Below are 14,560 nucleotides of genomic sequence, written 5' to 3'. Positions count from 1 at the left end.
TGTCAGTTCTTTTGTGCTGGTGTCGCCTCAACAGTGGTGTTTGTTAAAGAAAGACATTGCAGCCTTAGAATACTGTAATCAATAAAATAAATCTGAACTTACAATGACAAAAGGGTAAGGAACACTGACTTGTTTGTTTGTAGCTTAGCTGTCATGCATGTTTACAGTTGTTCTTTTACGTGTGGTTTGTTAGAAATAAAACGGACCCAGGAATGTCAGACTGTAGTACAATTACAGTATCTAACAAACACACACTACTTTTTTTTTCATTACAGTAACGTCATGCCAACAAGCCCAGTGAAAACCAGAATACCATTAACAAGCTTCGGCCATCTCATCACAGAAGTTAAGGTAAGCCTGGTGACAGTCCGGAAGTCCATTGGTGCGATTGTGAAATACCTACCTCTCCAACTTTATTTCACGAAATCTCAGTTGATTGGCCAGACTCATTTTTCCCTCATTGGCTGACCACACGGAGGCGACGGATGTGTATTATGAGAATATATACTTCTTGACAGTAGAGGTCAATAAATATATAGAGAGTTAAAACAATCACTTATAACTTCACCCAGTTAATTAATTTATAGAGAAAGTGACTATTTTTGTTCATCAGGTGGTACTGATTTTGACTGAAGAGACATGACATATGTAAGCTGTGTTTGCCGGATAATGTTTGTCATTAAGAGAGCTGGTCAACAGGGGATCTACAGTATGGCCACCATTGGAAGTATTTTTACATTTTCTCCCATTATTGTCACAGAGGGGGGACATGGCTTATTCAGCTGGCACTGCTGCCTAGCAGCTCTGGGATTCAGGGTTGAGTTCTGCCCTGGATTGTCTTCTGTGTGGAGTTTGCACGTTCCGTCTGTGTTCTGGGTGTGCCAGTTTCCTCCTATCTTCCAGACACGTGCTGCTAGATTCATTGACATCTCTGCCTGTAGGAGGCTGTAGAAAAAGGTTGGTTTGAAGTGTTTATTTTCCTGCGTGAACCCCGTCATTGGCAAATATTTTTTTTTTCTTCGAGATAAACACTGAAATCTCCAAGAGGGCTCTTCAGATATTTATGGAGAGGAGAGCCCTTTTCAATCAATCAATCAATCAATCAATCAATCAATCTCAACTGGACCCTCCCCACATTGCATATAAAAAAACAGAAATAATCAATATAATTTAGTGCTCTCTGAAACATAAACCATTGGAAACATAATTGTAGACTAATAAAGGCTTTGTCAAAACAGATTCATCAATGAAATTAAACCGGCTATGTGTGAGAGTAGATTTCCATGCTACTGTTCTTCAGGCAAAAGAGCTCTACACTGGTTTCTGAAGGTCTTCTAACAGTCTCCAAGGAACCAGATATTAGCTGAGACTCTATAGCCTGATATGTACAGTATTTAAACTGGCTGACTGAGGGGATGAATATATGCGAAGCACAATGTGTTTCAGTGACCTGTATTTGTATCAAAACTACAAAACACTGTCTAGTGTCTGAGGCCACTCAGAAAAATGAAAAAAAAAACTTTTCTCTGTTGTTTAGTTAGGCAATAAAGATGAAAAACAAGAGGAGACCATTCGTCCCATCTAGACTGTTTGGTAGTTAATTGATCTAAGGACCCCACCCTGGATGGAAGGAATCCAGGGTGTGTTCTTTAACTACATGCTGTTTTTAGCTTGTTCCACACTCCCACAACTCTTTGTGTAAAGAAGTGCCTTGTGCTCTCGGATATAAATGCGCTTCAGCACAGCTTCGTCTTGTCAGGAGAAAGCAGACATACTGTGGAGTTAACGCATAGTTAAGTGCCGATAACTGTGTTGTGAACGAACTGCGTCTCTGATAGCCCTAACGCTGCGGTGTCTCTGCAGAGACAACTCCTTGGGATCGAGGGTCCAAACGCTCGTGAGCTAAAGGGATGGAGGAAGCATTTCAACAGCTACACTCTGCCAGGCCGGAGAAATGTAAGCCACTGGAAATCTGTTCTGTTCGACTGTTCTCTCGCCCCATTCCTGGTGATGGAGGACTCTGTTAGAGCTTTGATCTAGGTGAAATAATGTGCTTTCAAGGGCTTTGCGGAACATTTAAACATTTTATGCATTTTTGCAGACTCCAGAGAGTAAGAAGTATACCTCTTTTGTCACAGATGGTGCTTTATAGTATGTATATATAGTAACTGTCTTTCTGCTGAAATGTTTTAATGACTCAATGCATTTCTTAACCAGAAGCGCCAGGCTTTGCAGTAGGTGTTCTGAACTATAAAAGGTTTAAAACACTCTGTGCAACTATCAGTGTACATTTTGTAGCACTACAGGCTTTATGGCACCACTAACACTGTGAAGTGGTTTTCTCTAAATCTGCAGCCCAGGCTGGTCTCCTGCGTTTCTTCATTATAAAAGAGCAGCAGGCTGGTGTCACCTGTTTTCTAGAAGATGGAAGCCCTCAGGTGCTAGATATGGTTATCAGCTATCCTAGCTACATGCCCTGCAGATATCAAGTGATCCACAGCAGTCTTTTTAAAAGAGAGCTGCATTTCTGAGAAGCATATGACTGATTTAGATAAGATCATGTTTCTTTAACTATTGTGGGGTATGCCTTTACCCTACCATACCTCCTTTATTAGGATTGAGGCACCTGTTTTTAAAAATGACCCAATTTTAACTAGCCTCATTTCATGTTGGAGAATTTAGCTTGAAGCACACATAGCCAGTTGGCTAGCTGTACACACACTGTACACTGAAATACCTGTGTTTCTTTCGTCCCAGTGTGTTCTGGTAACCTATGGGGCCATTGCAACGGCAGCTGTCGTGTACATGCTGAAGAAGAGCTGGAAAACCGAAAGCAAAGAGACGAGTCGCAGGGCCTGAAAGCAACCCCTGTCCTGTTGAAATCGAGCCCCGTTGCCTTTGTCCCGCTGCGAGGCATCGGGTGAATAAAACTGTTGCCTTCTGTGTCGAGGAATGTGTACGTTTGCGCTTTCCTCTTTCTGTCAGGCAGAGTTACACTGTGTGGGCTGCGCCTACCTTGGGTTACCATGACAACCAGAGCCCTGCTTCCCAGATCGTCTTCTGGTTACGTGGGGATCTGCAATTGTTTCCCTGCACAGCTGAGACACCCCAACCCTGGTACTGTCCGCTCCAGTGCTGATGGACAGCTGGGGCATGGTTGTGTTCTGCCACCCAATGTGCACCATGCACCCATGCCCAAAGTCACTTCAGTGATTTGCATTTACGATGACATGCAATCGAAATAAAAACCCAATCAGATTTAGAAGAACAACTCAATGCTTCAAAATACCTCAAATATACATTACAAAGCATAGATTATTACGTGAAGAACAAAAATGTTACAGTGGTACACAACACTGGATTTTGATTGTGTTACACAATGGAAACTGTACAGCAAGCTACAGGTTTAATACTTAAAGAGGGCAGGGATATTTTCCCAAGCTGAAGCCTAAAAGGATCCCTGGATCTTAAACTGAATTTAGATCATTATCTGTAATTACACATTAAAATGGTTCCAGATGTGATTTCTCTAGGTATCTTGCTGTAAACCACATTTTGTTCCCAGTGACCTTTATTGCTGATCTCCTTTTCAATTTTTAATGCTCTTCGTGATGACAGAGGAAAAAAAAAAGTTAAGATTACATGTCTGGCAAAGTTCTACAAGAAAATTGTAACACGGAGTGAATTTAATTCATGAAAGCTTTTTCCAAGGGGTTGAGCTTGAGAAGTGTTTTTTTTTTATTCCACGTAGGAATGGACTTTGTGTCTTGTTCAGTTCTTTTGCAACCACAGGCCGCTGACAAAGCTCTAGAACAAGTCCCACGTGAAGCTGGTGCCGATTTGAAGGGGCTCATCATTTCATGATGAGGCGGATCTTCTCATCACCCAGCAGGACCCTGCAAGGGAAAAAAAGCCATTTTGGCCTTAATGGGTGACCAGAGAGGGTGTCACAATGACGCAGCGATTAGTACTACCGCCTAACAGGCCTGGTGCCCTGCATTCAGTTCCTGGGCTGCTGTCCGTGTGGAGTTTGCATGTTCTTCCTGTGTTCGAGTGTGTTTCCTCTGAGTGCTCTGTTATCCAAAGACCCACTGATGGGTCAGTTCCACTCGGGCAAAACTGCCCCTGGTGTGATTGCTTGTGTATCTGTGTCTGTGTGCCCAGTGTTGCACATCCCATCCAGGGTGTGTCCTGCCTGGTACCCATGGCCTACTGGGTTAGGCTTAGGCTCCCTGTAAAGCAATAATAATAATTCCTTACGCTTATATAGCGCCTTTGTGGACACTCCACTCAAAGTGCTTTACAGGTAATGGGGATCCCCTCTACCACCACCAATGTGCTGCCCAACCTGGATGATGCGCCAGTACGCTCCCCACACACCAGCACATCAGTGGGGAGGAGGACACAGTGATCAAGCCAGTTCAGAGATGGGGATTATTAGGAGGCCATGACTGGTAAAGGCCAATGGGAAATTTTGTACTGTACTGTAAATCAAATCTGTCAAGCAGTACCCAGGCAAGCTGCTGCCTGTTGAAACCAGGGCAAAGCTCTGGAAATACTCCAGCCAGGCTTTCTGGATTCTGTGTCAGTCAGTTTTAATTGCAAATACTAGTACTTATCAGGGTGTAATTACAGTGATTATAGTGCAGCCACCCCAGTCTTTAGATTCTAATACTATCTTGTTTTTATTAAAGAAGCTTCAGGGACTCCCCAGAAATTCCCAGAATCTATTTAAAGGTAGAGGGCAAGGTGCAGCCCTCGATAATGAAAGACATCAAAGGTGATCACTCGAAATAGGGGGCTGAAACAAGAGATGCAGAGAATACCATCCTTTTAATGCAAGAGTTGCAATGTATATCTAGGTAGACTGTGAGCCTTTTGTGAAGTGAGACTGTTCAGAGATAAGAAGAACCTAGACAGTTGATATACAACACATCTAAATAACATTCATCAAATGACAAGTTGCAAATCAGCTGCATCAGTAAGTGTTCAGAATAGTGGTAGCTTTTTGTGTTGCATTATTTCTCCGCCACCCTGTACAGTAGGTTTGATCGAGGAGCTGCTGGACTCACCTCAGCAGTGCTGCAGCAAGTATGCCTCCCAGTATGGGGCCCACCCAGTACACCCAGTGGTAAGTCCAGTAGTTAGCAAGCACCGCCGGGCCAAAGGCTCTGGCTGGGTTCAGACAGGTGCCAGATATGTCGCCGCTACAGCAAAACAGAGGAAGAGTTTCTCTCAGTGAGACTCTGGACGTTTCTTCAGTAGTTATGCTATTGTCTTGAGCAGCGACAAATTGGATTGGAATGGGCCGCACTGTACTGGAATCACTCTCTTTGTTTTTGTGTGCAGTGCTCTCAGTTCAGTCCAGTTCTCTGAGGGACAGTCAAATAACCCGGTAACACTGCCGACAAAATTGATTACAATATATTCCCAAGACTGAGTTGTAATGAGAGATTCTCCCAGTACATCTCCCAGTCCAGATGGAATATAGATACAGCCTCCCAGTACAGACAGACCTAGATACAGAGGTAGAGCACATTGGAAAAATCTGGACCCCTACTGTGATTATAGGACTTTCACAAGACCTTGAGACAAGGCCAGGGATGCATGTAGAATAAAGCTAAGACTTTGTTCAGTACTGGGACTACTGATGCATAGTAATAAGAATCAAAAGCTGTGTTTTAATCTCATTAACCACTAAATGTAAGGAGTCGTGGGGTATTCCTAAGAAAAGCTTGTGTTCAAATATCAGACTCTCTCCATACAATGAGTGCACAATTCATCCCTTGATGATGACGAGGTCACATGTAATCACTAAGACTAGAGACCGGACGGTTCCCCCCTGTGTTCAGGGCGTCAGCGGATCAGGGCAGATGTGCGGGATTCCAGAGATTTGGGGGGGATTCACGTCCGAGATGTGGCTGTTGTAAACTAAGAGCCGAGAGGGGGTGTCACGGTTGTCTCTCTCCTCTAGAGGGCGCTCCTAACCTTTTCGGCTTGTTTTTAGTTTATTACGTACACCTGTGCATTGTTTCCTGGTTATTATTTAAACCCAGCGCTCCAGGAGCTCAGGATTCTGCACTGGAAGACGGATGCCCGGAGGCCCGCCTAGCATCAAGCCTAGCATAAGGCACAGGCTTCCGAACGGCGTCCTGACCAGCTGAGTCCGGGGCTCGGAGCGCCTGGCCTCGTCACTCTGTTTTTAACTTCCTTGTTCCTGTTCCTGTCCCTGATCCCCTTCCTGGTTTTAATCGTTTGTCTTGGATGGATCTCCCGGCACCCGGACCCTGGACTGCGCCCTCGTTTCCTGTTTGGACTTCACCGTCGGCGCCGCCCCCTGTTCGCCATCCCTTCCATCCCTCACCGCGTATTCCCTGTAGCCCTCCTCCAGTCACTTCCGGATTATACCGTCTACACAGAGACCCAAACTACGCATTTCACGGGAGTCAGGACCGGCTCCCGTTACAGTTTCTCGGCGGGCCACTCTCCCTGCTGCGGCACTGGAGAACGGGGGTACCCGAAGCCGTACTCACCCGGCCAGGATATTGACGATGACAGTGCAGCCCACCATGAAGGGCACCATCGGGCTCTTGCTCTTGCCGTTGACCGCTCCCAGCAGCACCACCATGGTGACGAGGCACGTCATCGCTACTTCCCCGAAGAGAGCGCCCCACAGCTCATCCTCTCTTTTGAGGATGGTGAAGGCGGCTCCTGTTGCATTGGCGTAGTGTTGCCTTGAAGTCATCACCTGACGGCGTTGATAGACTCATTAGAAGGAAGAGCGCATGCGACCCCTAGAGCAGGAGACGCCTCTCTACCCCAGAATTGGCGTGGTGGTGTGGAATAAGCAAACCAGGCATGTGGTTGAAGCCGATACCTTGGCTTCCACCAATAGCTGGATGAGTTAACTACTAAATTCCAGACAGGCTAATGTGTCTCACGTCAATCAGATTTTGTACTAGACCCAGTGTTGGGTTTTCTTCTGCTACCATTGGCTTTACCTGCTGGTGTATTTGGTTTTGGAGTGGTCGCAAGGGAAGTGGGGGGGGGGGGGGGGATAGGGGGTGTCATGCTGGTTTGCCGACGCAGACGTTCCTCTGACCTTTGACATGGCCGCGCCGATCACTCCTCCAATCAGCTGACAGACGATGTACGGGACAACCATGACCAGTTTCATCCCTCCCACCAGGAAGATGGCGATGGTGAAGGGCGGGTTGAAGTGAGAGCCGCTGAGGAGAGCAGACGCAGAGACAAGCCGGGGGTTGAATTTGGTTTGGACAGACTCTCCCATAGAGCCTGCATTTGAGGCCCAGTTCTTCTCTCATCAGCCTAGCATTCACAGAAAGTCCTTTGGTCACTCGTGCTCCTTTAGAATTCAGAAGTTTAGCGAGAAGGGCATATCTTTAAAATGGAGTAAGTGACCATTTTGGTTCATTTGTATTTTTTTAATATGCAAACCCAGTTTGGGGTCAGCGGTTCATTCTGTCTCTGGTCACATCTCTGTACCCTCACGGAGAATGTGTGCCTCTGACCCGCCCACTTAACGAGCCAGTCATCTTTCGGCACATCACAAGCCCCACGGCGGCTTTCGGGAAGGCGAGTGCTGATTGGAGGAGCAGTGTGTCCTGGGCTGCCCCTGCAGTTTTTAGCTAAATATGAATAATCATTTCTTCCATTTACTGGGGATAGATATCTAACAAACACCAACCACTCTGTATTTGAGATCTTTCCCTGGTTGGCACTTTAATTCAAAGTGGTTCAGGTGGGTAGCTGCATCAGCATGCGTAGGCTGCAAAGGAACAAGTAATCGGTTTAATAAACCTATTACTTAATTCAACAATAACATCACTTTATTGGCCCTATACAATTTCTTGCATTAGGAATTCTTCTTTTCGTATACCCCAACTTGCTCTCCATGAGACACACAGACAGGGAGAGAAGTCTGGGGTCAGAGCACAGGGTCAGCTATTGTACAGCGCCCCTGGAGCAGTTGGGGTTAAGGGCCTTGCTCAGGGGCCCCAACGGAGTAGGATTCCTCTGCCAGCCGCGGGATTTGAACCGGCAACCTTCCAGTCACAGGCGCAGATCCTTAGCCACAGAGCCACCGCTCCGCCCAAAACAGCAGAGCAACACTGTACCACATCGAGTGTGCCTGAATTTAATGAACACATGAACACAAGCAAAGAGTTCTCACTCAACAGAAGATCGCAAGGTACAGTAACACAACGCCGGGGATCGAACCCGGGACCTCATACATACAAAGCATGCGCTCTACCACTGAGCTACATCCCTGACAATTTGAAGCGGCTTACATTTGTGCCCCGTTAATACAGCCGAGCGTTTTACTGAAAGAATACCTTGCCAAAGGGAGCAACAACAATGTCTCACCCGGGATCCGAACCCACAGCTGCAGAGCATCTCAACATGACTTTCATACTGCTAGCTGGCAAGCGAGGACAAGACTTACTGAAGTTTGCTTATACGTCCTTCATCATTAAGTGTGAAAACCCCAAATCGAGCAATTCCGGTACAATGCGGGTCTATGTCAAAGTGCGCTGCTCTGTTCGAGCCAGCTGTGGGTTTGTTGCCATGGAGATGGGTTGCTCTGCCAGTAAGTCATTGTACACCTGGGAACTTTTGTACTGTGATAATTTTTGCATCTGACAGTTTCATGCTTGAGTGTTTTCAAGTACCTCTGAAAAGCATTAGTGTTCTTGTATATTTAGAACAATACCATGTCAAAGGATAGTGCTCGTAAAAGTCATAAAACTACAGAGAAATATATATATATAATATAAATAGCAGAACCTCTTATGTAGCTGTACTTTTTAAGTTTTTTTAAGGCCCCATATCACTTTCTGCTGACTTATTTGCATGTTCAAGGCCTCCCTCCCCTGCCCACAAAATTAACAATTGTGGCAAACACTGAGAGAGGCACAGTGGCACAGTGGTTAACATTACTGCCTCACAGCACTGGGGTCCTGGGTCTGATTCTGGATCTGGGGTGCTATCTGTGTGAAGTTTGTATGTTCTCTCGCTGTTTGCATGTTTTCATCCCACAGTGTGGCCGTGTGTCTGCCTGCCCTGCGAAGGACTGGCGTCACATCCTGGGTGTATCTTGCCTCGAGCCCATAGCTTGCTGGGATAGGCTCCGGATTCCCTGTGATCCTGTATTGGAAGAAGCTTTTAGAAAATGGATGGCAAACAATGATACATCTCATACAAAATTCCGACTGCTGCACTTTAAATCATTAAAATGTTAGGGGACAGTTTCCTCAATCACAAGTCTTATTTTGATCAAGGCAGAAGTTTGAGTACCCCGTTTTTGTTCGATGGATGCACAAGAGGTGGTGTGGATTTACCACACTGGAAAGTGTGGATTTTAATTATTTGTCTTCTATTGCATGAAATAACCCATTTGGCCATAAATGAGCCAAGAACTTGCTGTTTTAAAGCTGTAATGCCGCATCTGGATACAGCAGCGTGGGTGGTGATATGGCAGAACCCAAGTGCAAGAGACCGGAGAGTGAAAGGTGAGACTGAAATAATTGATTACTAATCAGCCCAGGCCGGTCAGTAATGGGGAGGAACGACGATCCCAGGAAAAGCTGGGCTATTGGCATCCCAGACGAAAAAAGGCTGCTACACTTGAGTCTGAAAAAGGAAGTCTCTGGTACGGAAAAAACCTCAGTAGCGAGACCCCTGAAAAAAGGAACCGAACAGGCTTAGATTGGCAGTCCTAAGCAGTGCCACGGATGCAGATTGGCAAATTCAAGGGTGGATGTGGTGAGCAGTGAAAAGTGAAAGTGTGGAATAAAGTGCTGGCTAGAATTTGAGACTGCTGTCTCAGATGATGCAGGGCGCAGGCTAGGAGCTGAAGCTGCTGCACCGGGCGATGGTGAGAGCAGAGGCTGGTGATTGCTACCAAGAAGCTAGGAATGCTACAAAAAAAATCTACCAGTCGGAAACAGAGAGTCTCATGTAGAAACTAAGTCACGAGCCTCCTGGGAAGGGAGCTGGATGGCTTTAAAGGGCAGACCTGAGGCTGCCGAGACTGCTGCGCAGAGGGAAGGCTGTTGAAGACAACTGTGCAGGGTGAAGCTCTGGCAAGGCCGTCGAGACTGCTGTGCAGAGCAAGGGCTGGCTTGGTGCGCCAAACAACGCCGGGCAAAGGCTGGGAGCAGAGGCTGGTGCACCGGGCAACGCAGGACTAGAGGCTGGGACTGCTACCAAGCAATCCACCAATCGGAAACAGAGAGACTCATGTACGAAATAAACCAAGATGCGAGCCTCCTGAGGAAGACTTGAGGCTGCTGAGACTGCTGTGCAGAGGAAAGGCTGGCTTGGGTTTCCGGGCAACGCTGAAGCTGAACACTGCTGTGCAGAGTGAAGTACAGCCTTGAGAAACCAAAACAGCATGACTCCAAAAAGACAGGACCAAATGGGTTTCAGGACAGCGTTGAGGCTGCAATTTCTGTGCAGAGTAAAGACCGTCTAGCTCAGCAAAGAAATGTGAAGAGTGCAGATAGTAGTGTTCGTGAAAATCTGGGGTGAAGTGAAAAAAAATGTCAGAGCAACAAAATCGTGAAGCCACTGTGAGGATGTGATGGTTTCCAAGGGCAAATGGTTGCCGAAGGATGCCGTCACAACAAAAGCATTACTATCGCTATGGAGCAGTGGAGTGGCACAGTGGACAGGGTTCTGGCATTGTAACTAGAAGGTCATGAGTTGAAATCCTAGTCAAGATCTAGCTGTAACCTTGAGCAAAGTGCTTCACCTGAATTGCTCTCATAAAACACTTAAGGATATAAATGGGTGCAACACCTGGATAAAAGTGTCAGCAAAATGAAAAAGTAATTACATCCATCCATTTTCTAACCTCTGTATCCAGGGCCAGCTGGCAGGGGACCTGGATCATGGAGTCATGGCAAGCAAGGGGCACAAGGCAGGATACACCCTGGATGGGACACCAGTCCACAGGGCAACACCAACACAAACACATACACTCACACCAGGGCCAGCTTTCCCTGAAGCCAAGATACCTACAGTACCAGTATATCTTTGGACTGTAGCTTTTTAAAGTTCCAAAACTCTTCTGCTCATAGAGCACACCTGCGGCTTGTTTTCACGTTTTTGCCCAGTGATGTGTCAGCGGGTTCTGCTTCATCTCTACATCTTCAACTGTCTGAGTTCAACTCAAACTAAAAGCTTAATCCCCTTTCCTATTTCTTTCAAATAGAGGTCACCTGAGTTCCCATTTAATGCAAAACACCAGCACTTGGTACATAATGTAAGTCTTTTCTGTCTCATTGCACTGCTGTTGTGCAAGTGCATCGAACATACAGTACAGTATATAGGTGGGAGCTCATCCTGATGCATACCTCACCTACAGTATTGATAGATACAAAGGAAAAACCATACTGAGGTGAGTGCAAAACACTTTGAAGAATAGTCCCCCTGTTCTTTGCAGAAACTTCAAGCCAAAAAAGCAAAAAAAACGCTCTAAAAGCAAGAACGTCACAGCCAGCTAATATCCCTATGCCAGCCAGCAGCCACGTGCCACCCCCAGCAGGCTGGATCTCCCCACCTGATCTCCGCCATGCAGGCCACCAGCACGGCCACTGCCAGCCCGTGCACCAGGGCGGGCTGCAGTCGGCCGGCCGCCTCCACGTTCTCGATGACCGACACGCAGCCGATGAAGACGAAGAACATAGTCCCCACCAGCTCCGCCACGCAGGGCTGGATCAGGCGCTCAAAAGTGCTGGGGGTCCTGGCCGATTTCGGGGAGCCATCCAGGAAAGTGGTTTCCATGTTGCTGAGCTCCAGCTTGTCCTCGGGCATGCTGTCGGCAGAGAGGAGTCCCAGTCTGGGCAGGCTGGAAGGGAGAGATGCTGGTTTGTCACAGCCTGGTGCAGCCAAGCACCCTTAATAAAGCGAACTTTGGCTGGTGAAATAAAAAAAAATTCAACCATTAACCATTAACAGGCATGCCATGTCCCGTCATAAAAGGTGCAGTCCTTCACCTCCTCCCCAAATCAACGCTTAAAGCCAAAAGTTACTTTTGCATTTTGATCTATGTTTGTAGGGCGAGATCCTGAAAGAGCTCTCATTTAGACAAGAGCTGCTTATTCCAGATCAACATCTGCACTTTGCCAGGGGTGGAAAATAACCCTTCCTTGCCAACAAAGATGAGATTAGAAGAAAAACTGATTGCTGGATTTTACTGCCACAAAGGTCAGGTGTGTTTCACAATAATTAGGGGTGAACTGGCTGTGTTGATTTTGGCGATTGGGACACCAGGCACAAGATGCTGTTGTAGGAAATTCTTCATCAGAGGAGCAGGACACAGTCTTGTCCAGATCCGGTTTTATTGAGCTCTGATATACAGTTCCCAGCTCTGATATACAGTCTACAGGCTCAGAAAGAAGTTTCTTTCACACTTTGAATGTTTGTCCTGTTTTACGATGCGTTTGTGAGTGTTTGTCTTGTCCTTCCTTATGTGACAAAAGTTGGTTTCACACTTTCAGTGTTCATCATGTCATTATATAGGATTACTTCTACTCTTAACACCCTGTAGAAGGACATTAGTTGTTGCAGCTGTTAAAATAAGTCACCATTATTCTGTCTTACTATACCTTCTGGAAAAAGGCCAATTTAACAGATCCCAGCTGTTACTCTCACACCTTCCACATAGTGCTACAGTAGTAATATTGCAGTGCTGGATATGTGCAATATAGATATATGTTCTACTTCAATGCCTTATTTTGTGACCTTCAAGAAACATCGATGTGCAGGTGATTAAGCATCCTGTTCAATAATGAATATAAATAATAGGTCTGTTGATAAAACAGTGAAGAGAGCTCGCTGAAAACCTAGCAAGGAATTGCAAACCTTGTTCATCGACTTAGAAGCTTTAAACAAGGCAATATCAGATAATATTTATAACTACAACTCTGGAAAGCTACAAATCTTTAAATCTAAACTTCAACTTAACCACAAAACTGCTGATTAGTATATGAGCCACAAAATTTTCCAAAGGATAAGAGGTCATTTGCCTTCTGGAAATCAGTTATGGTTGCTGGTAGCTGATCGATTGCACAGTTTAAACAGCCCGGACATTGACCCATAAAGTGTTGTAACCTCTTTCTATTCACAACAGAAAGACCCCTACAGACAGCACAAACGATGAAACCTACCTCATTCATTAGTGCCACGTTTGTGCCGTTTGAAAGTGACTTCCCAGTTTCTTTCTTTCCCGAGATATAGCGTCTTCTTTTTTGGGGAGGTGATGTCATTCAGCCCCCCTACAACGTCGTAGGGGGGACCGGACCGGTCTCATTCGGTAGGGCTGCGTCTGTGCTGCTTTCGTTCCCGAGATATAGCGCCTTGGCTTTCCGGTGATCACGTGACCATGCACGGTGACTTTGACCTCCAGTGACCCCGTCTGCCGAGTTCAAGCCCTCTGTTACTGACGCGAGAGTAACAATTCTGCAATACCTGTATCTTCTGCACGTTTGTGTGAACAGGAACATTACAATTGTCACCAATATCACACCCTAGTCAGAAGAGTTGCGGGTGTAGCCTTAAAAGGCGAACATTAGCAAGCAACTGCATGCTGCTTACAAAGAGGCATTAACTAGCACGTCTCAATATTTCGGAGCTGTGTCCTCTACCGTCTCACACATGCAGACCGCGGAAATATTGGAAAATATATTTATTTCCGATTTTTATTTTATTTAAAATAACCGAACATATATCTAAGGTCTTAAAAGTCAGTCATTATCCATGTTTTCGTATTTACAGTGCTCTTGCGTGGAAACATAGCACGATTAGGTCACAGTCCTTTTATCTGTGTATCCCTGGTCAATCCTTGGTGTAGAATACAGCGTGGGGCACACCCTGACCGCTGAAGACACAGATATGAATGCCTTCGTTAAGTCGTCATATTTCTCCCAGCTGAAATTGTGTCTTTTGCAGTGTGGTCAGATCTGGTGGTCGTGATCTTTCTGTATTTGCGTCATACCCCGAAAAGGAAGGCGCTGTATTAAAATAAAAAACTTCCACCCCAGCGGACTCAGATTGCTCAAAATGCAAACCCGTTGGTTTCATCACATCAAGTAATTAAAAGTGCTGTACCTGTATTGGTTAACTTCTGAGGTCTGCATGGGTGAGACAGTAGAGTTTCCAATGTCGTTTTGCAGTTGCGGTTTGAACTGCCTACTGTAGGTCAATTAAGTGCATAGTGCCCCCTTTAAAAAACCCTGGTTCTGTTTCACATTTACGATTTTTTTTTGCATAAGAAATATAAAAAAACAATGGTCTTGTGATACAGGAAGTTGCTAATCCTAACTTTTTTTAAATCCGTGGCTCGAAAGACGGGTCGAATCTTTAAAAGGCCCTCGATTTACATATTTATTTAAAAACGACGCTATGAGAAACCGATTACTTCTTCAGATTTTTAAAAAAGGACACAGCTCCGAAATATTGAGACGTGCTAGTTAATGCCTCTTTGTAAGCAGCATGCAGTTGCTTGCTAATGTTCGCCTTTTAAGGCTACACC

General features: G+C 45.8%; 1 protein-coding gene, 1 long non-coding RNA gene and 1 other non-coding gene across 5 annotated transcripts; 1 reads left to right on the top strand and 2 right to left on the bottom strand.

Annotated features, from left to right (window-relative positions):
- Positions 1-8: 8 nt before the first annotated feature.
- On the top strand, positions 9-2,949 carry LOC107078989 (uncharacterized). The gene is made up of 4 exons (XR_001479961.2): positions 9-114; positions 276-351; positions 1,864-1,956; positions 2,758-2,949. It is a non-coding gene; the product is annotated as an uncharacterized lncRNA (long non-coding RNA).
- Positions 2,950-3,242: 293 nt separating this feature from the next.
- LOC102682856 (aquaporin-8-like) lies at positions 3,243-13,369 on the bottom strand. 3 transcript variants are annotated; one of them, XM_006637141.3, is made up of 7 exons: positions 13,197-13,369; positions 11,588-11,875; positions 7,103-7,229; positions 6,534-6,748; positions 5,073-5,207; positions 3,815-3,896; positions 3,243-3,777 (listed from the first exon to the last, which is right to left on the bottom strand). In XM_006637141.3, the coding sequence occupies exons 1-6, from the start codon at positions 13,199-13,201 to the stop codon at positions 3,854-3,856; spliced, it is 813 nt and encodes a 270-aa protein (XP_006637204.2). In that variant the 5' UTR covers positions 13,202-13,369; the 3' UTR covers positions 3,243-3,777; positions 3,815-3,853. The 3 variants fall into 3 exon arrangements, with proteins under 3 accessions (XP_006637204.2, XP_069036991.1, XP_015215581.1); XM_069180890.1 differs by having other exon boundaries at positions 3,243-3,896; XM_015360095.2 differs by having other exon boundaries at positions 3,243-3,896; positions 11,588-11,944; positions 13,197-13,366.
- Positions 8,221-8,292, bottom strand: trnat-ugu (transfer RNA threonine (anticodon UGU)). Its single transcript has one exon. It is a non-coding gene; the product is annotated as a tRNA-Thr (tRNA).
- Positions 13,370-14,560: the final 1,191 nt, after the last annotated feature.

This window comes from Lepisosteus oculatus, chromosome 19 (assembly GCF_040954835.1).
Source record: "Lepisosteus oculatus isolate fLepOcu1 chromosome 19, fLepOcu1.hap2, whole genome shotgun sequence".
Classification (NCBI taxonomy): domain Eukaryota; kingdom Metazoa; phylum Chordata; class Actinopteri; order Semionotiformes; family Lepisosteidae; genus Lepisosteus; species Lepisosteus oculatus.
This window is presented reverse-complemented; position numbering and strand designations above follow the sequence as displayed.